We start from the raw sequence: 25,913 nt of genomic DNA, 5'->3' as shown, positions 1-25,913 counted from the left end.
GAACGAACCAAAATTTTTGCAAATATAGCCAACTTAATTTTGAATTTTGAATTTTCAAATATTTAGATTTCTTTATTATTTTCATTTTCAAATATCAAATTTTCAATAGGGTTGTTTTCAAATATAGAAAAATTGACCAAAATATTACAAATATAGTAAAATTTCACTGTCTATGTATAATAGACCGTGATGGACTAGTATCTATGATATTTTGCTATTATTTGTAAATATTTTTAGCAGTTTTGTCATTTAAAATATTTTTCATTTTCAATACATATATATATAAAAAAATTTAATTTAAATTTTAAATTTTACAATATGCATTTTTACATATTTTTTTATTTTTATTACATACAAAACCAGTTATAATTTTATAATATATAAATTTTGTTTACTAAGATATTCATTTAGGTCCATTTTAATACTATTACAACAACGACATTTATATAATAATATAATTGAGTTAGATTTGAGTCTACGTCAATTAAAATATAAAACAAATGACTTGAATGAGAAATAATATTGTAAATCAAATTTTAGCAACATATAAATGATAGAAGCAATTCTATTGTTGTTATTGATTTTACATTTGGACTTATGTGTATTTGATAATTAGATTATATTTAAACTATAAAATATGGAAAAAAATGTAAGGGAAAAAATACAAGAAATAATAAATAGTTATCAAACAAGATTATGTTCTTGTTTTTTTATTTTTTTATTTTAAGAAACACGAAACAAGAATAATTATCAAACATATTTCTGTTTCTTGTTCTCAAAAAAAAGAGAAAACAAGAAACAAGAAACAGGAAACAAAAAACAGAAAATAGAAAACGGGAATGTTATTAAACAGACCCTTTGTAACTCTTCAAAAATACAAAATAAAATCAAATAAATAAAAAAATTGAAACATTGTTTGTCAAACTTAACTCAACTAAGTTGTTACTTGATCAAAATCAAATATAACTCATTCAAATTGAATAAATTACAAATTTAATTTTCATACATATTAAATTTGTCATGAAACATCATCTTAATTTGAAGTTTTAATCCAACTTGAAAGTTTCCAACAATAGATTTAATCTACACAATTAAATCTATTTTTTTCTTTCAAATATTTATTAAAGTTTCACTTTCTTTCACTATAAACATCCAACAAAAAATGCACATACCTTCACATAACAACAATGATAAATTTGTAATTTAGAAAAAGGAGATCTACAAAACAAAGAAATAGGACTCTGATGCAAAAGTTAAAGATGAAAATCTCTAAAATGAAGAAGAAATCAAAAGTTTTAATCCTAAATTAAATTCAAGTGATATCAAGATGGAGTCAAAGCTCAAGATAGTTCATATGGAGTTATAATAATACATTTTTAGAAAGAGTGAAAGTTTTACTTTTTCCTCTCATAATTAGGATGTGATGGATATTTTCTTATTTTACATAACTTAGAATTTGATATGGATTACTTTGACTTATTTGATGACTTATTTGATCTCAAGTCCACATTATATTGAATTTATCTTTCTTGGTGGGTCTTTGACCTATTTCTAAATTCACTCCTAACAATTTATTAGACATCAATTTTAATTTTGTGCCTAATTGAACATTTAAATTCCAAGCTTGCATTTGATAAATTTATTAGACAAAGGATTAAACTTTTAGAAATATATTAGACATAAAATTAAACATTTTTTTAAGTTAAGGAACTAAACATGGATACAAATTTAGAAGATTATGAACTAAACTTCTAATATTATATGAACTTATATCTCGTAATATGAAAGTCTAGATGCGCTATTGTTTATGCTTCATTTAAGGGGTTGTAGAATTTTGACTGTAATTATTATGTAAACTTTTAAAAGTGAAACAAATCAAGATATATGTTGATAGCATGGATAGAAGGAAACAAAAACAAGATAAATATGTGACCTGCTCTTTTGACGATCATTTCATCAATAGATCTGCAATATTCTCTTTTGATTTCATATAATCAATGAAATTTTTTCCATTAGAGAGCAATTGCCTTACCAAATTATGTCTGTATCTAATATGTCTTGACTTGTTGTAGACATTATTTTTAGTTCTCATAGAAACTGCTAAATTGTCACAATAAATACGTATTGCACTTACAAGTAATGGCCACAATAAAATATCTTCAAGAAAATTTATAATAAAAATATATTAGTCTCCTTTCTTTCATTTCCTTTAAAGTAAAAGTATGACATTTTACTATTTTGCCCTTGTAAATTCGAATAAAAATATATTAGTAATCATAGGAGATATTCATTAAAAATATCAACTACATCCAATGAAAGATACCACCATTTAATCAAAATAAATCAAGTTAATCAAAACTTGCAATGACATTCCTTTGCCTTTTAAAATTTGAAGAAAGTGATTTTGAATGTCTCAATTTTAAAGGATGAAAATGAAATGAAAATCTTCCATTTGAATTTTAATGAATTAAAATCAGTTTTTAAAAAATAAAATTGTTGAAGATGTTTGGAAAAAACTAAAAGAAAAAAAAAACAATTGTTTTTGTAGCTACACTCCTGTAGTTATTAAAAAGAACAATACTTCCATCTCTTTTTCCCATGTTTATTTTTCCCACATGTTTTATCATACAGTCAATAACACATTCGATATGCATGTGAAAAATTTATACTTTATTATAGTACAAAGAGAAAAAAGTTTTACACGATCTTAATTTATTGCAAACATATTTCACAAGTTAATTTATACAGAGAAGTATGAGTATAAATACAACTACAAGGGGCTAAGAATAGACCTTAGAAAACATCAACCAACCCCTGACCTTCCTAACCACAAAGACTAAATCTAAATATTTATACATTTAACACGCTCCCTCAAACTCAAGGTGGTAAGGCTGAAATCAACTTGAATTTGTTAAGCAGCGGAAGGAAGCACCCAGAGGACAAGCCTTTGGTGAAAATATCAGAAGGTTGCTTAGTAGTAGAAACAACTCGTAAAAGACGAGTCTTACTCTGAAGATGATGTTGAACAAAACGACAGTCATTCTTAACACTTAGTGCACTCATGAAAAACATCATTGTCAGCAATCTAGATGGCACTATGATTGTCATAATGAAGGACAGTGGAAAATAGCTGAGGAACTAACATATCAATAAGAAACCAGTGAAGTCACAATAACTCTGACATAGCATTAGCCAAAGCACGATATACAGACTTTGTACTAGAGCGAGCGACAACACTCTGTTTCTTACTTCGCCAAGAAATAAGAGAGTCTCCAAGATAGAAACAATAACTTGAAGTAGAACATTGGTCAATAAGATCACTAGCCCAATCAGTGTCACAGTAGTCGGATAAGACCAGAAATGACTGAGATGAAAATTGAAGGTCATGTCCTAGAGTCCCCTTGACATAGCGAAGAATACAGAGAACAACAGTAAAATGAATGGTTCGAAAGGCAGCTATGAACTGACTTACAATGTGAACAGCATATGCAATGTCAGGACGAGTCACTGTTAGATAAATCAAGCTACCAACAAATTGACAGTAGGGAGTGGCATCTTCGAGAGGAACACCATCAAATAGAGTCAGGCGAACATTAGGGTCGAGTAGTGTCAGGGCTGTAGTAGAGTTAGTGATCCCATAACGCACCAATAAGTCCGAAACATACTTCACTTGAGACAATGAATAGCCAACAGAGCTCATTGATACCTCAAGACCAAGAAAGTAACTAAGGGAACCCAAATCCTTCATCTCAAAGTACTCGCAAGGTAGTATTGCAAATTAGAAATGGCATGAGGTTCATTTCCAATGATAATCATATCATCAACATATAGAAGAAGAAGAACAATACCATGGTCTGTCTGATGCGTAAAAGTGCCGTGTCATGAGGACTTGATGTAAACTCAAGTTGAACAATGGTGGAACTGAAAGTTGCAAACCAGGCCCATGGGACTTGTTTCAACCTATACAATGCTCGACAAAGGAGACACACCTTTTGAGATGGCTGAGAGATACCTGTGGGTGGTTGCATATTAACTTCCTCAGATAAAGCCCCATTAAGGAAAACATTCTTGACATCCATCTGAAATAGAGGCCACTATTTGGCTGCAACAACGTTTAAGAGAGTCTGAACGGATGTCATCCGGGCCAGATGCAAAGGTTTCTTCATAATCGATCTCATATTCTTGAGAGTATCCTTTTGCCACTAGTTGGGCTTTATATCGTCCAATAGAACCATCATAGCGAGTCTTGATCTAGTAAACCTACTTGCAACTAATAGGCTTCTTAGCAGAAGGTAAGTAAATATAGTCTCATGTGTGCATCTTATCTAAGGCTTGGAGTTCGTCACTCATAGCTTGCTGCCACAGGGAATTAGTATTCGCCTCATGAAAAGAGGTAGGTTCAACTAAGGAATTGATAGTGAAATAGGAATCTTGAACATGAGTGGGAGGTGCCCTTATCTGAGTGGAGTGTCGAACAGGAGAAGTAGGTTCAGACTCCACAAGTGAGACAAATGACAGATCGGAATCAACGGAGACGAGCACAGATTGCTTAAGCTCAGTATCACTAGAAGATGCAGATGAAGGAAAAATGTCAACAGAATCATCAGGAAGAAAGAAAGATGGACTTCAAAGAGAAACATGAAAGGTCGAGAGATTAGAAAACATTGTATGCTCCTAGAAAGTGACATGATGAGAGATGCACAGTCTGTTTGAAAGAGGATCCCAATAGTGAAAACCTTTGTGCTCGGTTCTGTAGCCAAGGAAGCAACAAAGACGCGCATGTGGTTCTAATTTGGTATGTTTATGGGGATAAAGAAGAACAAAACAAGCACAACCAAAGACTTTTGAGGTTAGAGTAATCAGAAGGAGTAACGTATAAATGTTTAAACGGAGAAGCATTGTGAAGGATAGATGAAGGGAGACGATTAATTGTGTAGATAGAAGTAAGGGTGACCTCTCCCCAAAATTTGGTAGGACAACAGGTAGACAGGAGATGGGCCTGAATAGAATCCAGCATGTGGTGATGTTTACATTCTACTCTCCCATTCTATTGAGGGGTATGGGGATAAGAGCGTTGGACAAGAGTGCCTTGCTAAATGAGAAAGGAAAGAAGTCTGAAGTCATTATACTCTAAGGCGTTATCTATATGAAGAGCTTTGATTGTACAAGAGAACTGAGTGTGAACCATATTAGCAAAATCAATATATATTTGAGGCAATACAGAACGATGTTTAAGAAGATATATCCAGGTGAACCGAGAGTAACCATCAATAAACAGGACAAAATAGCGATATCTAGTAATAGTAAAAGTAAGAGCAGGACCTCAAATGTCAGAGTGAATTAAGTCAAAAGGTTGATCGCATATAGAATTGGACTGAGAAAATGATAATGCGGGTTGTTTAGCAAGTTTGCAATTCACACAATCAAAGGGAATAAACTTGAAAACATTATTCAAATTTTTATGAAAAATCAAATGATGAAGTTTTTCAGAAGAGACATGACGAAGACGAAGAAGCCACTGATATATAGCAGAGTCAGTGATAGGAGCGGAAAGAAAACGAGCAAACAGTTGAAGTGATGTGAGCTCAAACAATCTTCCCACTTTGCGACCCGCACCAACTGTCTGCCCCGTTGTAAATCCTAAACCTAACACCCTGTAGAAGAAAAAGAAACAGTTAAGCCAATATCACACAACTTTCCAACTGAGGCAAGATTAAAAGTTAGGTTTGGAACACAATTAGTATTGGAAAGTTGGAGTGTGGGAGTGTCAATGGATCCAACATGGGATATAGTCATATAATTACCGTCGGCAATATAGATGGGAGAAAGGGATTTGGCAGGAGTGGGTGTAGTTAGAAGGGAAAAATTAGAAGTCATATGATTACAACATGCAGAATCAAAAAGCCACTGATTACCTGAAGAAACAACAAGTGCAGAGGAATTGGACGAAATCACTTATTTAAGTAAGTTTTGCAAACCACTCATCTGAAAATTAGACGGAGAAAGTTAAGAATTAGTAGAAACGTGACAACAACAGAAAAGGCAGAACCAAGCTTACTAACGTGTCTTGTTTTCAAAGAATGTCCTGGAGGTCGAGGTGGTCGTGTGAGACAGCTGTCCAGAATATGCCCGCGTTTGTGGCAATATTTGCACTCGACTTTTGGGTAGTCAACAAATTTGTGCCCAATGAGCTTACAGTTTTTACAGAAGAGAAAGATCTAGAAGTACCGGGTAAATGATTGCTTGCGAGCACTACCTCAGATTTCCTGGAAGAAGCAATGCCAAGACGTTTTTCCTCAAATAGGATTTCCTGAATTGTTGTGTCTAGTGAGGGAAGAGGACTGTGATGTAGCAAAGTAGCACGAATAGATTCATATTCTGGACGAAGCCCCATAAGAACCTTAATAAGACGAAGATGATCATCACTGATTTTAACTTGATCTAATTGTGTCCAAATTGGCTGAAGCATGACCAGATATTCATTAACGGATTGGCCAGTCTCCTGACTGAGACTAACAAGAGTGTTGTGCAGTTGATAAAAATGAGTTAATCCAACAGATTGAAATGTGTAGAGAGGAAATCCCATAAACTTTTGGCGTCATCAAATGCATCAACTGAACATGGATGGCAGGTATAGAGGTATTACCGAGCCAAGTGATGATTTGATGATTTTTACTATTCCAATCCTCTATCCGTTCAATAAATTTAATATCATTCTCAGCGGGTATCTTGACTGGTTTAGGAATATCACTCAGCTCGTTTGCGGCTTGGCTCGATGAGAATGACACGTTGGATCAGCTTTCATTTGCTGGTTGACTTGGTTCGTCGTTTGGATCTGGCTTGTTGGGGATATGGCACAGCGAACAGGGATTCGCGAACAGGGATCCGGTGGGCTGGCTTGGTGGGAGTTAAGGTGACGTCAGTGAATAGAATGCACGAGCGACGCCGGCGAACAGAGGGCGCAAACCTCTTTGAGCGACAGAGACGGGTCCCGTGGATCTGGATAGAAGGATTTGGTCGGCTTGTTGGATGTGGCGGAGCTTGTATAAGGCAAACTGACTTGGCTCGTTGTACAAACAAGGAGTTGTGTGAGGCGGTTGTGTGAGGTGGAGGCAGTAGATCTGGGTGGCGGAGGTGGAAGGATTTGGAAATAGAGGTCCGGTAGATCTAGAAATAGAAACCTATTGATTGTGAACAGAGGACTTGGACTTGTGAACAAAGGGCTGGAAATGGTAAAAATTGGCTAATTTGGTCCCGATACCATATTGCAAATGTATTTCACAAGTTAATTTGTACTGAGAAGCATGAGTATAAATACAACTTCAAGGGACTAAGAATAGACCATAAGAAACATTAACCAACCCCCTAAAGACTCTCTAACCTTCCTAACCACAAAGTCTAAGTCTAAATATTTATACATTTAACATAATTAACATATAAAATATTTTTTTCACATGGTTTGACTCGAATAGTTATAAGTATTTAAAGAGAAAAGACAAACTATGAATTTATAAAAATTTGAAGGACAAAAGAGGTGATTGTCCATTTAAACATATCTCTACCGCAAGGTATTGATTTTATAAATCACACTCACACTTGAGATATTCAATTTATCGAATAACTGTAGTGTGGTAAAGGACGTGACTATTTGTCAAAACCGTCATATCGTGATTTTTCTCATCTATGTCTACATCACATCCATATACAAAAATATATACCACTTAGACTCTAATAGTTACAATGGAAAAAGGACGTGACTAATTATTCAAACATGTCTCTACACCTTTAGATTGTGACGTTTCATATTTAAAGTCTAGATCACACCCACACACGAAAGAATAAACTAGTTCACATGTAACCACTTCAACTTGAATAGAAGTAAGAGCAAAATGGGGATGTAGAAATTCTACCTATATATAAATCCTAGAGCTGACCATTTTTTTTTTCTCTGCACCTCTTTCAATTTCTATTTTTCTCTATTTCTCCTCTCTCCCATCATCATCCAGTAGCATATCGATCACCCACCCATATTTCCTTCTTGTCTTTCACTCTCTATGGCCGCCACACACTGCCACACCAACCCTTGTCAGTCATCGGCACACCTGTATATCAATTTTCTTCCTCTCTTATTTTGCTCTCTATGGTAACCTCAATTCACAAGCTTTGCACAATACTTCCACCTCATGGCCCTATTGTCATGATCAATGTTTTTTCTTTTGCTCTCCCCTATTTCAGCAAATTTGGAACAAGAGAAATTTTCATTCGAAATCTTGTCAAACTTGACCTATATTAGTAGGGTTTTCTTTTTTTTTAATCAAAACAAGATTTCAAATCTTTTTTAGTATGGAAATCATTTTTGTTAGTCATTCCAAACGCTAGAAATGATTTTGAATATTTGAAATCCTTCCAAATTGTTCCAAACAGGGGGGTTAAGGAGTCCAAATTCGATTGTTGTTGTGATTTAAACTACTAAAAGTAAAAGAAATCAAGATATATGTTGATATTTATTGTAGGGATAGAAGAAGAGTTGAAAAAAAAAAACAAAAATAAGATATTAGGTAAAATACTTATAATTATCGTTGAAGTTATAGATGAAAAATATCGTTTAAAATATAGCAAATATTTTGGCAATCAACGGTTAAAAAGAAAAATATAATCGAAATACCAATGAATTTTGACAAATATCAATGATATCAACGATGATCCCCAGTATCTTGAAAAAAATGACTTTTCCCCTTTGGTATCATTATCAAACCTTGAATTTTATTGATGTTTTGTCAATATCAACAATAATATCGGCGATATATTCATCCATACTCAACAATGGAGACACATACATACATTTTCTTGAAATTGAAGGTTTGAATCCTCACCCCACATCTGTTGAATTATTAAAAAATGGTAGTTTTCAAATATAGAAAAATAAGTCAACTTATTTATAAAACGTCAATGTCTATCTGTGATAGACAGTGATTCTATCACTTCCTATCCCCGATAGACAATGACGTTTTGCTATATTTAAAAATATTTTCAACAATACTGTTATTTAAAAAAATTATCCCATAAATATATATAATCTAACAAATCAGTGATCCAAAAGTTCAGTCATAACAGTCATAACATAATTAAATTGAATAAATTAAAATTAGGCTCAAACTATTGTCATTCATGCCTTTACACCTAAATACTTGAGCGGACATTTGGTGCACAGGTTTGGAATATTAAACCTAAGTTAAGTCTAGAGGTTAGGTTTAGGTAGTCCGAGCTTAAGAAAATTGTGCTTGGAGTACAAGTTTTTGAACTCTGGTTTAAGAAACCTGTGTTTGGAGCGCAAACTTATGAAGCGAGACAAGTGTAAAATTATAAATCTTGAGTTTATGAAATATTTTCTTTTATTTCATCGATTGTTAGGTTTTAAATTAGTTCAAACTTGCCATTTTACTTACTTTAATATAGTTAAGTTCAAAATAAACTAAAAATTTTATAAGAATATTTGTCTTTTTCTTTTAAAAATATTGAAATAGATATATAACTAAATTTATAATTTTATTTAATTTATTGTTTTCATAATTTGGTATTATGATTTTACTAGGTTTTGAGATATAATTTCATAGACTCTTGTCACTTTAACTAATTTGAAAATGATTAATTTTTTACCGTAACATGCTAACTTCAAATTGAAATAACTTAGGATTTCAGTCTTAAATTCAATTGTAGCCTAATGAGCTACTATTTTACACAATAATGAAAACAACCTAATTAAATGGAAAAAAATGAAGTTGTTAAATTTAATTAGGGCTTTTTATACATATAACCTAAATAAAAATACCTAATTATACAATTTTAGTTAAATGAGTTATTATTTTACACAAAAATATGGTCCAATTTACTTTTTTTAGCTCTCAACATGTAAGGGAAGTTTATTGTGATTTTGAACTTTCTAAAACAGTTTTCTTTTCACAACCTACACAAGTAAGGAAAATATCTCTAAAAATTCAAAAAAAAATTGTCTTCATAAATGAAAGTAAGAATCGACGAGAAGCTTTAAAAGAGAAAATGAGATATATTTGATATATATATCACTACATATCTGAATTTTCTATTGATAAATCAATATAGATTTGATAAGTGCATGAATAATACAATTTGTATATAATATATTGTCTTATATCCCAAACAATATATTTGATGTATATTTACATATTTTAGTATATTTGTAAACATGCAAAAAAAAAAAAAATGGTATATGCAATGTATATTTACATTTTCCACTATACTACCAATATATTCATGATCAAGGAGCTTGACGATGAGTCTACAAATGTGTGTATTGTTTCTCCTTGATCACTTGTATTATCATATTATATTTTCTTTAATGAATGCATAACTGTATGTTTCTGTTTATGACTGTAATTGTAAAGTTCATATATGATTGTAATTTGGAATGATCTTTCGCTGCTCATGGAAATCCTCGTGTTCGATTTCCTTTAATGACATGTAGCAGAACAAATCAGAATCAATAAGTACTCTAACTACTCTTAATTTGAGTTTTAAACATGCTATTCAAGTGATATGCATAGAGGGTTTGAAGTAAACTTTACATTTGAAGAAAACTCTACGAATTCAAGTAGACCACCACCAAGATATTCTCTACTAATCTCAATGAGGATTGTGTGGTGGAAACACTCAAATTGAGCTGAATTTTAGATGAACTTAAGTGGGTTTTGTAGGTTTTCACAGCAACAGTTTTCTATTTCAAAATCACAACATCTCTCTCAAATTCTCAACATGGAGCTTCAATTTAGAAGCTGAAAATTGCATGGAGCTGACCTCCATGCAAATACCATCTCCAGCTACACCAATTTAATGAAATTCAAGTGGGATTTGGTGATTAACCATTTAATCACAGAGTGGATTTTTCCAAAAACTTGGAAAAATCCACTCAATCCAATTTTATCAAATTGGTTAAAAATGACTTTATATTTAAATAAATTATAATTAATAAAACCAATTCCACTAATATGATTCAATTTCATATAATTAATATTTAAATCAAAATTTAAATATTAATTGATTCTCGAATTTCATTTAATTTTGATAAAATTAAATGTTTTAATTGTATCGTATACAATTAATCTAAAACCATAAATTGAATTTGAACATTTTAAAATCATAACCCTAATTTCATCCAACAATACTCAAATTATTAATCCAATTTACGAGCTAGTAGAAGGACCTAATGGATCTACAGATCATGAGCTCCAACCATTTGTAATTAATTGGTTAAACTCTTTAAACCGAATTAATTATTATTCGTTAACTATCAAGGCACACCACTATAGCTCGATAATTGCACTATTCTCATTATAGATGTATTTCTGTCCATTTCAACCATAATTAGTAAGTCGATCCTTCACAGGTCGTTCGTATTTACAGTTGGGTCTACCATTTTACCCTTGTAAATACATCTGACACCTTGAGCTCCCATTGACCCTCTATTGAACAATTGATTTATAATACCATCTATAAATCATATTCCTTTCTACCAAGAGAAGGCGGGGCCCTATTGTTCAAGACTAGGCATCAACACTTAAGAGAACAACCTATCTGTTGACCCTAAGTAGGGTAGGAGTGAATTTCATCTTGCATGATCATGTCCCCAGCTATCTATCCGGTCTTATCCCAAAATGAGAGGTTATTGAGCAGTGCTGTTGGACTATTCTCAGCTATTCAGATCAAAGGATAATCCCGAAATAAACAAGAATTCATAGTTAGCTCAGAATTAAGATCGTGTTACCCTAGGTCATTTTAGTTTGAAATAGTCAGTTTTAACATTAAACGGTCGTTATAAAGAAAAGTGACTATTTCGAGGTTAAGTCTTATGCAAACTCATTGCATAGGATGCCCCCACTCACATGTCTCTACATGAATGATTTGTGGATCACATCATTTGTATTAGTATACGAAATGGGCCACATCCAATAGTGTTACCAGGATGAAATACCCAACTTCATCCATATACTTATAGACCATTTAGGCTATATACTATAACTTGATCCTGTTTATATCATCACATAAAGTTAAAGTATTTATACTATAGCCAAGGATTTGTTTATTGGATTTTTATAATAGAATGAAATATCAATGACTTTATTGAATAAAATGCTCAATAATATTTTATTGATAAAAATAATGTTTAATATAAAATTTACGAACTACGAGTTTTAGGACATTCCAAATAAGTTACTCCCTTTATTCTTAGGTAGCTTAAGATGCGAGGGAGTAGGGATATTGCAGCTCGCTAAATGACATATGTTATCCTGAAAATAACTCTCATATTTTGTCAACCACCATTTCCTGTATTGCAGAGCAACGCGGTTGCATGGATCCAACGTGCGGGCTAGTACGAACACTTGGGGCGATAATTGACGTCTATTACAGATCCTAAAATGATAAATCATGTTGTAGAATGTGGGGGCAGGTGGAATTTCCCCTATATCATTGAGATGTATTGGTAAAATCCAAAATGCTGACCAAAACGATAAAGACTAAATGATTCTATAATCAAAATATTCTCACATTGAGATGATAGGTAGCATGATTACATATTAGAGATTTGGCAGGATTAGTGAAAGGATAAATCTTTGTCATCAACCACATGCTCATTTATGCTCTGTTTTTGAGAATTTATGTGCCATCGGATATTTGCACCTTTATGGATTAGTTCTTGTGCTTCATATTTTCCAAAATAAATTGAGCCATCTTCACCAGAAAAGTTGGCCATCTTTGGACCCTGGACATCCACTGAAACATGGTAATGGGTTTAAAATAGTAAGTTAGCCAACCATGGACATAATGCATGGGAAAGTAAAATTCCATGCATCCAATCGTTGAAGCTTAAAATATCATCCTTAAGCCATGGTAAATATTGGCTAGAACTGGAATGGCGAGGCTATACATCTTCTCGTTGGCCATTAAATTAGCAACCTCAAAGACTCCAGGACGAAAGTAAGCTACTTTTTACCGGAATACAAAAAAACACAACCAATAGGATAAAAATGTAGTAAAGTACGTTTTATCCTTCAAATTGTCTTCTATCCCGAGTTCCTTGAATAACATGTTTTCTCTGCTCGACCAATCCCAAGGCTTAATGTCTGTGCCATCTGAATTTTGAGTAAACCGAGAACGAGAGGCTTTTTGCTTTTGAGTAGTAGGCTTGTCATATCTTCGAGCCCCAAGGAATTAAAACGAAATCCATGAGCTAATGGTCACTGGGGAGTCATTCTTAGAAAATGATGCATGGTTTTTCTGTAGGTAAATTATTAAATGGTACACTTGAAAAAAATGTTCACAAGACTTTGGAAGGTATCTCTTTTTGTCCTGAGAGCCAGTTAACTCTCTAAGAGAGGGAATGGCCTCTTCATAGAGGTTCCCTCTGATCAAAAGGCCGCCGAATGACTATAGGTCCCACAGGGAGATGGATAATTCATCTGCCATAGTGTGAAAGGTATTGGTTGATGGATACCAAGCTTCACAAAAAGCTTGAGTCACATCACTATTTCAATCATACGTATTTAAAGAAGCCTCATTGCACCGAACAAACAGATAGCGTGAAGGGCCCATTCGTTCTGACCAACTGTAATCTCTAACCATTCCCAATAGCAGTAGGTAAAAGGTAAATTCTCCAAAGACTTTTATAGTGGCATTCCAACAAGTCTCACTGTCAGTTATGCGACACCCAAGAGTTAACATCTGATCAAGAGTATGGGCTTTGTTATGAATTGAGGACTATAATACCCACACTTTTTCTCCCTAAGTCAAGGGCACTTCCGCTGATAATTCAAGTGGGGTCATGTCATTATCCAAATTAGGTTATATATTTGCGAAGAGTCCAACTAATGACTCCTTCACAAGTAGGCCAAGTTCATTGGTTATAGGTAATTCATGTCTTCAAGAATTACAAGAGGTCTCTTCCCAGACGAGACATGTTCTATGAAGTGAATCATTACTCTGTAAAAAGAAAAAAAAAATGTCATCAAGGAGAAATAAGTTTGAGTGGTACAATTTAAAAGAATCATAAAGCGAAATATGGCGAGTTCCATGGGACTTGGACATATGCTGAGATCGTCTGGATAAAGAGGATTGAAGGAGCCTTCTAATGTCATTGTCCTTAAATGATGCAAGCTCGTTTAATGATCCAACCCTCACTAAGGGCAAGATGATTCAACCTTCTCTAAGGGTAAGACAATTCGGCAGGGTCAGATGATCCGACCCTCACTAAGAGCAAGATGATCTGGCTCTCTCCAAAAGAAGATGACTCAGCCCTCTCTAAGGGAGCATGATCTGGCCCTCACTAAAGGCAAGATGATCCAGCCTTCTCCAGAAGAAAATGACCCAATGCTTTCCAGTGGAGGATGATCCGACCCTTACTAAGGGCAAGATGATCCAACCCTCTCCAGGAGGGATGACCCAACCCTTACTAAGGGCAAGATGATCCAACCCTCTCCAAGGGGAATGACCCAACCTTTACTAAGGGCAAGATGATCCAACCCTCTCCAGGGGAGGATGACCTGACCCTTACTAAGAGCAAGATGATCCGACCCTCTCCAGAAGAAGATGACCCGACCCTCTCCAAGGGAGGATGACTCGCCCTTCACTAAGGGTAAGATGATCTGACCCTCTTTAAGAGTGAAATGATTCAGCACGGTCAGGTGATCCGACCCTCTCTAGAAGAATACGACCTGACGCTCTCTAAGGGCAAGATGATTCTCCACAGGAAGATAGTTTGACTCTCTTTAGGGTCAAGATGATCCAGACCCCTCTAAAGTCAAGAAGATCTAGCCTCGATGGACCAGTCCTCCCTAAGATCAACAAAGGTGGTGATCGCATATTGAGACATTGTTGCAAAAAAAAAAAAAAAAAAAGAAGAATACCCCGTAAGTCACAATAGCTTAAATCCTGTAAAAAAAAAAAAAAAAGTAGAGGCGATTGAGAAAAAAAAATCCAGAAATAAATGAAATTTGAAAAAAAAAACAACTAAAAAAAAGTAAAGAAAAAAAATTATAAACAATTTTTTTTAAAAAAAAAAAAAAAAGAGAAAAAATGTGTGTGGAAAAAAAGAGGAAAAGAAGGATAAGAACATGAAAAAAAAAAACTGAAATTAAATTAGTTCTAAAAAAAGAGAAAAGAAGAAAATTTGAAATCAGATTAGTTTAAAAAACAAAAGAAAAAAAAGGTTGAAATTAATTTAGTTAAAAAAAGGGAAATTTGGGGAAAAAAACAAAAAAAATGAAAGAAAGAAATAGAAGAAGAAAAAAATGAAATTAAATTAGTAGAAAAAAGAAAAGAAAAAAATTGGAAAATCAAATTAGTTTAGAAAAAGAAAAGAAAAAAACATGTGAAAAAAGAAAAAAAAAAGAAAAAGAAAAAGAACAGAAAAGAAAAAAAAAAGAAAAAAAGGAAGAAGAAAAACAATGAAATTAAATTGAAACAGAAAAAAAATGGGGTTTGAGAAATCCTAGCCACACGGCTTCATGGATGGCTCGACTCGACGTGGAAAATTAAATTTGGAAAAGGATGGCTTGGTATGGCTGGCGGCTCGCGAATGGATGGCCCAGCTAGACAGTTTCATGGATGGGTGGCTTGGCGTGGCTGGCGGCTTGCGAATGGATGGCTCGACTAGGCGACTTCGTGGATGGATGCCTCGGTATGGCTGGTGGCTCGTGAATGGATGGCTCAACTAGGCTGCTTCATGGATGGGTGGCTCGACGTGGCTAGCGGCTTCCAAATGGATGGCGCGACTAGGAGGCTTTCACAGATGGGTGGCTCGTGGATGGGTAGCTAGGTTAGGCGGCTTCATGGATGGGTGGCTCGACGTGACTGGTGGCTCGCGAATGGATGGCTCGATTAAGTGGCTTCGTGGATAGGTGGCTCGACTAGCGGCTTTTCGGCTGAAAAATAACACAGATTGCGACTCACGGCTCGCGGCTGGGTGGCTTTGCAGCTCGCGGCTCGGAAAAAAAAGAGTTTTTCGCTTTGTTTGAGTTGGGAACGGAGGGGTTTGAGGTATTTACGGAGGATTCCACCAAGTCCCATGATAAATTAGGAAATTCAAATCAAAGAAAATTTGATTTGAATTATTATATATTTTTATTAGATCTTCTAATTTGATTTTATCCTAATTTTAAATTACATTTTAAAAAAAAATTAAGGTCCTATTTGATTTTGTTTTATCCTCGAATCAAATCATATTCCAAATTTTATTCAAAATCAAATTTAAATCGTGAATAAAATGTCAAATCAAAATTTGGTCATATTTCAATTTATTTTTTTTTTGAATTGTTCAACTCTAAGATTAAATCTAGATAAAATCTCCAATTAAAATTTAGGCATCTTCCAAATTTTATTTCAAATACATCCTCTTATCCATGTTTCCAGATTAAATGGTGGGTAAAATCTAAAATTCTTTTCAAATTAAAATTTAGCTATATCCCAAATATTATTTTAAATTCAAATTATCCAATTTTTAGCTCTTATCTTCAAGTCAAAATAGATTGTAGATAAAAATCTCAAGCTATCTCAAATTAAAATTTAGACATAATTTAAATTTTATCCCAAATTCAAAGTAAGAGTCTGGGTCTTATCCTCAAGTTAAATTGGATAAAACCTCAAATTCATCTTAAATTAAAAATTTGACAATATTCCAAATTTTATACCAAGTTCAAATTTCTAAGTGTTTATCTTCAAATCAAATCAAATTGGGGATAAAACTTGAAGCTTTTCTTAAATTAAAGTGTGACCATGTCCCCAACTTTATTTCAAATTTTAATTAAACTTATGTACTAAATTCATGGTTTGATTAACTTGACATATCAAAGTCAAGAATAAATTAATTCCAACTTCATCTTTTTTTCGAGATTCATCCACCCACATTTTTGTATAAATCTCGAAGAGGAGTGTGGAGAAATTTTGGCTCAATCACAAATCGCCATTGAATTCCAAATCATCAAATTTAGGATCAATTAAGAGTTGACATGTGTCCCAAATTGAAGTTGAAGACAAATTATGTTTTTATCCTAAGCTTGGATGGAGTAATTTGATATTATAATTTGGGCTATAGTCTGGAGAAATTCTCTACATTTAGAATACTCTCTGAGTCCTCGAAGACACAAGTTTCCTAAAGATTCAAAGTTTCTTCCAAGACTTCGACTCCAAGAATATCACGTGTTCTGCTTCCATAAGTCAAGTTACGCTGAGAGAGAATCAGATGATCAAGTACTAAAAATCGAATTACATCGTATCAAATCAACATCAACACAAGTTCAACTCCACGAAACAAGTTTATCTGGAAATATTGTGCGAACAATAATCTAATAATAATAACAATTTAAAAATTCCAAAAGAAAAAAATAATCAGAAGAAAAACCTCAATGTTTTTACGGCAAGCACAAAAATTTCCCAAAAAATTGGATTTGGAATTTAATTTGTACAAAATGATTATCATACAACAAATAATACATCTCCTCCACTTCACGTACCATTTTCTTTTCCGTGTTGCCTTTTAACATTTTTTTCCCCGGATTAAGAGCGATAAAAAAAAAACAGCCCTAAATATATATATATATTTTTTCCAAAAAATCAAAACAACAACAACACAAAAAATATATATATATTTTTTTCGTAAAACGACGTCGCTTAATTTAAAGGCGTCCCGTGACTGTAGCCGTAGTAAGACAAATACCATCGAACAAACTTTTTCAATCCGGTTGGCAAATCGGTCGTCGGTTTATAACCAAATTCAGCCCGGGCCGAACTTATATTTGCATGAGTGAACGGAACGTCGCCGTTTCCAGGCATATCCACAATGTTCTTCTTCGCCTTCGTCTTCAAATGCTCTTCCAGAATCCTCACAAGCGCCGGCACTGTCACCGGCGACGTATTACCCAAATTGAAAATTCGATACGGCGCCGGCCCTTTCTTTTTCCCACCCGATCCAGTACTTTTCCCAGAGGTATCAAGCGAACCCAAACACCCTTTCACAATATCGTCAATGTAAGTAAAATCCCTAGCCAAATCCACCCCATTCTTCCCCCGATAAACGGTAATCGGTTTCCCCTGAAGAATATTCCGTGTAAACGTAAAATACGCCATATCCGGTCTTCCCCATGGACCGTATACAGTGAAGAATCTCAACCCGGTGATAGACAATCCATATATATGATTGTAAGTGTGAGTGATTTCCTCGCCGGCTTTTTTCGTAGCGGCGTAGAGACTCGCCGGTTGATCAGTCCGGTCCAATTCGGAGAAAGGGACTTTCTCGTTAAGGCCATAAACAGAGCTTGAAGAAGCCCAAACAATGGAGGGTTGAGGATTGGCTGATTTACAAGCCTCGAGAAGAGTAACAAGGCCTGCAATGTTGCTATGAACATAAGAATGAGGATTCTCCATTGCGTACCTGACACCTGCTTGGGCCGCTAAATGCATCACGTGAGTGAAAGCGACAATGTCGAAAAGCTTATCGAGTAATTTGGCATCGTTAATATCACCTTCAACGACGAACACACCGTAACGGTTAACAAGTGCTTTGCGAGCCTTCTTAAGGGAAGGGTCGTAGTAATTGTTGAAATTGTCGAGTCCAACGACGCCGTCTCCACGTCGTTTCAACGCTAGAGAAACGTGGGTACCAACGAAACCGGAAGCGCCGGTGACGAGTACAGACATGCCACGGGAACGGCGGATCTCGGCAGAGGTACGGACTTGTTTTTCCCATTGGAGACCGCCCCAGGAGGCGGAGAGATAACGGGTACCGGAATCGACGAAGCTTTGGAAGCTGAGATAAGAGACGGTGAGAGCGATTAAAAAGAGAGCCCATAAGAACATGGTGCTGGTGGAGGCGAAGAAACGGTAGAATTGACGGTTGATTCCATAGCTTCTTTGTTCGATTTTGAATTTACCAGGGGTGGAAGGGAAGAGTTCTTCATCCAATGTTGGCATTTTTTTTGGGGGAAATTCGAAAGAAAGGAAAAGGGGTCAATAAATGGGAGGAGATATATTGTGGGGAAAAAAAGGAAAAGTTAAAAGAAAAGATAGATGGAAGTGGAGAGGAAAAATGGAAAAATGGAAAAATAAATGGGGAAAGGGAAAATGGTGGGAAATGCTAATTAAAGGGAGTGGTAAAAGAAAGGGTTTATTTATAGCGGTTGGAGGATGTGGATCATTCCGCGTGAAGGCGTTAAGGCCTCTCACGATTTGGCTGGAACTGGAGGGAGAGATATCAAAAGATATACAATAGGAGGACAAGATTAAGAACCCTTTTTTGTCTATCTATTATGGACCCAGAAATGGTCCGCCATTCAAATTTTCGACATTCATCACTCGCTTTCACCAACACACAACATTACAAAATCATTTCTAACAACTATATTGCCGGTCTTGGACTGCAACATATGAGATGCGACGAGAGATTCTAGGAAATACCAAATGGATTCGTGAATTAAAAATACCGAAATATTTGCGTATTTATCCCAGTATAATATTAGGAATTTAATATGATATTATTAATGGCCATACCAGTCAGAGGCAGAGATTTGTATATTCTTCAAGATTTTATAATTTTTGTAACACGGTTTTTTAATTTGAATCTATAAATTAGATTAGAGGGAGTGGGGGGGCTGGGCTACTAATTAGTGGCAAAAACATCGAATTCCTAGGGTTGCTTCATTATTAGTGTCGTTTGTATGTGAATGAGAGTTTTTGGCTAAGGAATAAAAATGAATAAGAAACCTCTTGACTCCGAGAATTGGGCTTCACTAACCTCCTGATTGGCGGCCCAAAATGCTATGTGAGGCGCAGTTGGGTCAATCAAGGCCCATCAATTTCCAGCTGTCTTTTTCTTTTTCAACCAAAAATACATTCTTGCGACAGGATTTCAAAATATTATACCATATTTAAGGTTAGAGTTTGATTCCAATTTAGTCCATAGTTTTACACTTTAAGATGATTTCTAAATTTCAAGATTTATATTTTTAATCTTATTTTTCTTTTTACTAAATACTCATTATGTATTCAATTATAATGTCTATTACTTCATTTAAAAAGTTATAATTAATTAAATTTCATTATTTTTCATCAATGTTAAAATTAAATTATTTTAAATTAACTTATAGATATTAATCTCAAATACTGAAAATGAATAATTAACGAAAATTCGAAGTTTTCTTGGTACTAAAAAAATCAAATTAAAAAAATGTAAATCTAGAAATTTCAGGCCTAATTAAAATAAAACTCAAATTGTAAAATTGTAAGATTTTGAAAAATGACTAAATAGAAATCAAACTAAAAACTTAATGATTAAATGTATAACATTTTGAAACATATGGACCAAAAAGAGATTTCCCTTTCGTAATAGTATGGGATAGGTAGGGCAATCAAACTTCAAGAAGTAGTATTGGATAATACGAGGTTTTATATATCTTCAAGTTCCTTAGAATTTTTTTTTTATTATTGTGGGATTCTCAATTCAAAAATGTGTTAGAGTTTATAAGTTTTGATATCATATTAAATAACACGATGCTTTATTTTAAAACTAATTAATAACGAGAGAAATAAAAAGTGGGAGGTCTCCTAATGTTTAGAACGTGGAATCTTCAATCCAAGTAGTGCATGAATAGATGTTATTTAGAGTGAAAAATGCAAAGAAAAAGGAGAGAGGAGAGTTGGATTCTGTCAGGTAGAGATAATGTTAAGAAATGGAATATATGTTATCGAGAAATGCTACATGAGAACTTGAGCACATGTGAACGACTGGTTAGTGGGGTGGGAGGAACCGTAATGCTTCTACTTTACGTAATATTATTGGACAGTGGAGACTCAGATTCGCTCAAAATGCCCATGGTGCCGCCGCATTCTTCATCACTGCTTTTTGGAGTGGATGATGACCTCTTTGTCTTAAATTATTCAAAAGAGATTACTAACCAATAAAAAAATTGAAAAAAAAAAACTATTTACATGAAATAACAAAATTTAATATTGAAAGAGACGAACAACCTATCCAATTTGATTTCGAAAGTGATTTAATTTGTTATTAATGACATGATTTTATAAAATTCATGCACAAAGTTTGGTAATAAAATATAAAATAGATGTACATGTGAATGAAAAAAAATACTTTGTGTGTGCATCTTATATTTCACTTATTTTTGTGTATCATATTTAATTATCTAATTATAATTTGTCACGTATCATACTTTTCCTTCTTATTTTTTAAATAGTTTATATTTTTTTTTGTGTTTGACTAGAGTGTGATGATGTATCCTTAGGGCATATGAATTTGTGTATCCCATCTATTGTCCAACCATAATTTTATACGCGACAACTCTTCTTATTTCTTTTTTAAAAAATACATTTGGTTAACGTTTGATTTGGGTATAATACATTAAGATAAGTACATCCGACGATGTATCTAAGTATGGTTCATGAGTTAAAAGACAATGAGCATAATTAAAAAAAAAAAAAAATCTTCAACGGCAATGATTTGATTGAATTGGGATCAACTAAAAGGCTAAAAGAACATTACATGAAATACAATAAAAATAAGAAAAATTGCACGTAGCCCTTATATTCCCCACATATTAACACATAAAGATAGAATTAGAAAAAAAAAAATTTAAAAAACAAAAATGCTACATGACATTATTTTATTGGACAATACTTAGGATGCACTAATATAGGTGCATCCGAGGGAGCACCCAAAATTTTTCATAAGAAAATGTCCAATAAAAAAATAAAATACTATTAATCTAAAGCTTATTTGCCTTTTCGACTCTACAAAACTTACCATTAATGTAATTTTCAAATAGTTAATAGTGATATTTGTTAGGTTAAAAACTAGTCTGAAACATGTATTAATTTTCAATTGATATTATGTGGTTCATAAACTAAAAATTAAAATAATACAACAAAAATGATTTTAACTCTTAAATTAAAATTTAGCCGCACACTTTTACCCATTACACTTATTAGTATCTTAAGTAAATCTAGAGTTATTTAATTAAATATAGTAATTTTGGTTTCTTAAGCAGCAACTCAAATGGGATATTTTAGTCATTGAGCATAGAAAAATGATTCCAAAGGGTCATTCAAATTTCAACCAATATATTTTACCATTTTTTAATATGTTGAACTAAATTTCTAATCCTCAAAATTTAAAGTTGTAAATATCATATAAACATCAAATTCAAACATCTAGAACATAAAATTTTAATTTATTTTAATTATATAAATAAGATTCTTACAACTAATGAAAAATCCCGCGAGTTAGATGAAATTGTATTTTATTTTAGTTTGAACATTGCTTATGTAGTATGGTAATGTAACAATATCATTTGGGTACAATACACTGTAAAATTATCAACTTATTATAAGAAGTTATGGTTGCTATTAATTAGTTGAATGATGAAATTAGTGCTTCACTGTAACATTTATCTTTCGAATACTTAACATAAAGAAACAAAAAAAGAAAAGAAATGCTTTTCTATTGTGGAATGGAAATACAATAGGCATTGTAGAAACCTTCATCAACCATTCTAGCAAGTTGTAGTGATTAGATATTAATTAATTACATATATAGCAGCCATTACCACAATTATTTTTAATCATCTGCTTGTTAATTAATATATAAGATAATGATGTTTCATTTTCCATGCCCTCCTCCATAACCCCCTCCATATCCTCCACCATAGCCCGACCCTCCACCTCCATGACCACCCGACCCGGAACCCGCTCGAGACCCTGCATACGAGCCTGCTTCAGATCCAGAGTCGGAACCCGACCCAGAAGAAGAAGAGCTAGAACTCGAACTCGAACTCGAACTTGATCCTGATCCCGAGCCAGAGCCTGAGCCTGAGCCTGAGCCACTTCCACCAAGTCCAATGCCAATTCCAGCTCCAATCCCAACGCCCACCCCACCCAAGTCAAGGCCCAAATCTTTCCTGGCCACTCGGCTGTGGGATACAACAAAAAGAGACGAAACAAGCAGAGCAGCAAGAACCAAGGATTTCAAACTACCCATTATTATTGATTTAATGAGATGAAAGCGCTGTAAGAAAGAGGAAAAACACTTGTGTAAGTGAGGTTACAGTTGAGAAGAAGTATTGGTATTTATAGGGCTATAAGAAGGAAGAGGTAGTGCTGAGCACGCGCCAAGTGTCATGCGCACATAGATTGCAGCATGGAGTAGTGGAGTAACATGCGCAAGCCGATCAATGGAGTACTCGTTTTCTTTCCCCCACTATCTTTTGTTTTGTTTGGATTATTATCAAATAGATATTATTTAGGTTTAATTTGAAAATGTGTGGTGGCTAGGGGCTAGGGCTATGCTCACGTATCATATGTGTTCGTTGGGTGGAAATTTCCAGAAGGTGATGACCGATATTTGCATTCAGAAAAGCATTAATAATATACATATATGATCCTCTCTACATATCACAATCTGCTTAGGTTTGGTCGGTCTGCCCACTAATTTTTGGCAAATTTCGATCCCAAACATTATTGGTTGTAATAGATTTTTAAGACTAATTTTTTCATTTTTAACACACAATTGAACGAAAATTATTCCTCCTCCAATTTTTTGCTTCAATTTATTTGAATTCATTGCTACAAATGAGAAACATGATCCTTTTATATTAGATTTGAGACAACTTATACATTTATTGTTAGAAAAAAATGTGTTCAGCTTTCCTATAATGAATATATATATATACAACCTAATTTTAGTTTAAAATACATTTCAAAATAAGTGAGTACAAAAAAATATACATTTATATATGAAAATATGTTTCCTAATATGCATAAAATATTTTATGTATGTAACAAAAAGTAGCTAGGAATTCATGTCTCTAAAAATTATAATTCTCGTATATATACACATACATGGATGTGGCTTAAGTAATTTCTATTAAGCCTTTGATTGCACCCCAACCAACTTCAATCTATCTGTTATGAACAAGTTTTTATAATATGAATTAAAAACATCTATTTTTTTTTTTCTAAAAAGATACGACTATAGATCAATAGGCACATAATAATATCTCAATTAGATTAACACATACGTAGCATCTTCATCATATCCATTATCCAAAATTATAATCAATAAAAGCATATAGATACAAACATCAATTATCACCATATTTATAATATATAACACTTAAATGCTAGAAAAGATTAAGCTGTAGATTAAGACAAATTAAAAAAAAAAGTTTACAAATGTCATGTAAGCTTCTACTTAGGTGTCAATCTTTTGTAATTGGGTATCTTAAAACTCTTGTATTTAGGTATTTATTGTGATGTGTTTTCTTTTGTTATACAAGTGTTGCATTAATATAGCTACCTATGCCTCTAGCTATAAAGAGAGCTTACTTTATACTTTTTCATAAGGTTATGTTATAGAGTATCCCTTTGAGAGTTTTTAGTGTGAAGAGAGAGGAACTTGTACTGTGAATATGTTGCAACAAAAAGTTCCTATTTCTCAACATTTTTCTCTAGTAGAGCTTTGTTTTTGTTAGAGAAGAAATTAGAAATGAAAAAGGAAAAGCCAAGGTGGAGGAAGAAGGGATGACTCACCAAGGTAGTTAAAATTTGTTTACCACTCACCAATCATATTGTGCCACTTGTAATATTCTTATTCTTTTATATCATTACTATTGTAAGAATTAGGGCAAACTTGTATAAAGCAACAGGGCTGTAGCATTCAAGTATTCATTGGAAATATAATACAAAAGGAAGGAAAATAAAAAAGGGAAGTCCAAAGGATGTTTTATTTCCCAGCCAACATTGATCTTCAATTTGGTATCAGAGCCAAAAATGGCCGACGCCACCTTCACCGGAAACAACTCCTCCACCGGACTAGTTAAGTTTACCACACCGCCTCTCAATCAACTCACCACCACAAAACTTGAACGAGGGAACTTCATGCTGTGGAAGACCCTTCGTTGCTGATCCTCCGGAGCTACAAGCTCAAAGGTCACCTCTCCGATCAGATACCCTACCCACCAATGTTTATTCCAACTACCTCTGAAGCAACTTCAAGTTCTTAAGTGTCCAGCGATGAAAGAGTGAGTTTATCAGAGGAACGATCACTCAACCCGCAATATGAAGCTTAGCTTGCAGTCGACCAACTCTTGTTGGGATGGCTTTACATCTCGATGGCACCAGATGTGGCTGTCTAAATCATGAGATATGAAACTGCCAAGGAATTGTGGCAGGCTATTCAGGAGCTCTTCGGAGTTCAATCAAGAGCTAAAGAAGATTACTTAAGACAACTTTTTCAACAGACAAGAAAATGAGGCCAAAAGATGAATGAGTACCTCAAATTGATGAAGATGCACTCCGACAATCTTGCACAAGCCGACAGCCCTGTGTCGACAAGAGCCCTCATCTCACAAGTTCTTCTCGGGTTTAGATGAAGAATACAACCCCGTGGTAGCAGGCATCCAAGGTAAACCAGGTATATCATGGTTAGATATACAATCTGAGTTACTGTCTTATGAAAAACGACTGAAGCATCAAAACTCTATCAAAATACATAGTTCTTTTGCACAACAATACTCTGTCAATGTAGCATTCAGCAGGAATCCAAATAGTGGTAAACCACACTTCAATCCTTCATACAATGGAAGTCGACAGTAGGGGAACAGCTCCAAAGGCAGTAACAACAATCACAATCCATTTAATGGATAAGAAGGTGTTCGTGGTCGAGGAAGAGGCCGCAACAATAACTCAAACAGACCAACATGTCAAGTGTGTGGGAAGTACGGTCACTCAACCCTGGTATGTTATCATCGTTATGACAAAGAATATTCACAGAGTACTGGACAAGGCAGAGGAAACCAAGGGTCAGTCAGCCCAAACAACAATAC

General features: G+C 34.0%; 1 protein-coding gene and 1 pseudogene across 2 annotated transcripts; both read right to left on the bottom strand.

Moving 5' to 3' along the window:
* Positions 1 to 17,453: 17,453 nt before the first annotated feature.
* Positions 17,454 to 19,365, bottom strand: LOC120070888 (UDP-glucuronate 4-epimerase 1 pseudogene; annotated as a pseudogene). The gene has a single exon (XR_016527583.1). The product of XR_016527583.1 is annotated as a UDP-glucuronate 4-epimerase 1 pseudogene (transcript).
* Positions 19,366 to 22,515: 3,150 nt separating this feature from the next.
* On the bottom strand, positions 22,516 to 23,148 carry LOC120071565 (uncharacterized). The gene has a single exon (XM_039023903.2). It carries the CDS (start codon positions 23,066 to 23,068, stop codon positions 22,691 to 22,693), a length of 378 nt encoding a protein of 125 aa, XP_038879831.2. The 5' UTR covers positions 23,069 to 23,148; the 3' UTR covers positions 22,516 to 22,690.
* Positions 23,149 to 25,913: the final 2,765 nt, after the last annotated feature.

Source organism: Benincasa hispida, chromosome 2, assembly GCF_027475165.1.
Source record: "Benincasa hispida cultivar pf3 chromosome 2, pf3_genome.v1.1, whole genome shotgun sequence".
Classification (NCBI taxonomy): domain Eukaryota; kingdom Viridiplantae; phylum Streptophyta; class Magnoliopsida; order Cucurbitales; family Cucurbitaceae; genus Benincasa; species Benincasa hispida.
This window is presented reverse-complemented; position numbering and strand designations above follow the sequence as displayed.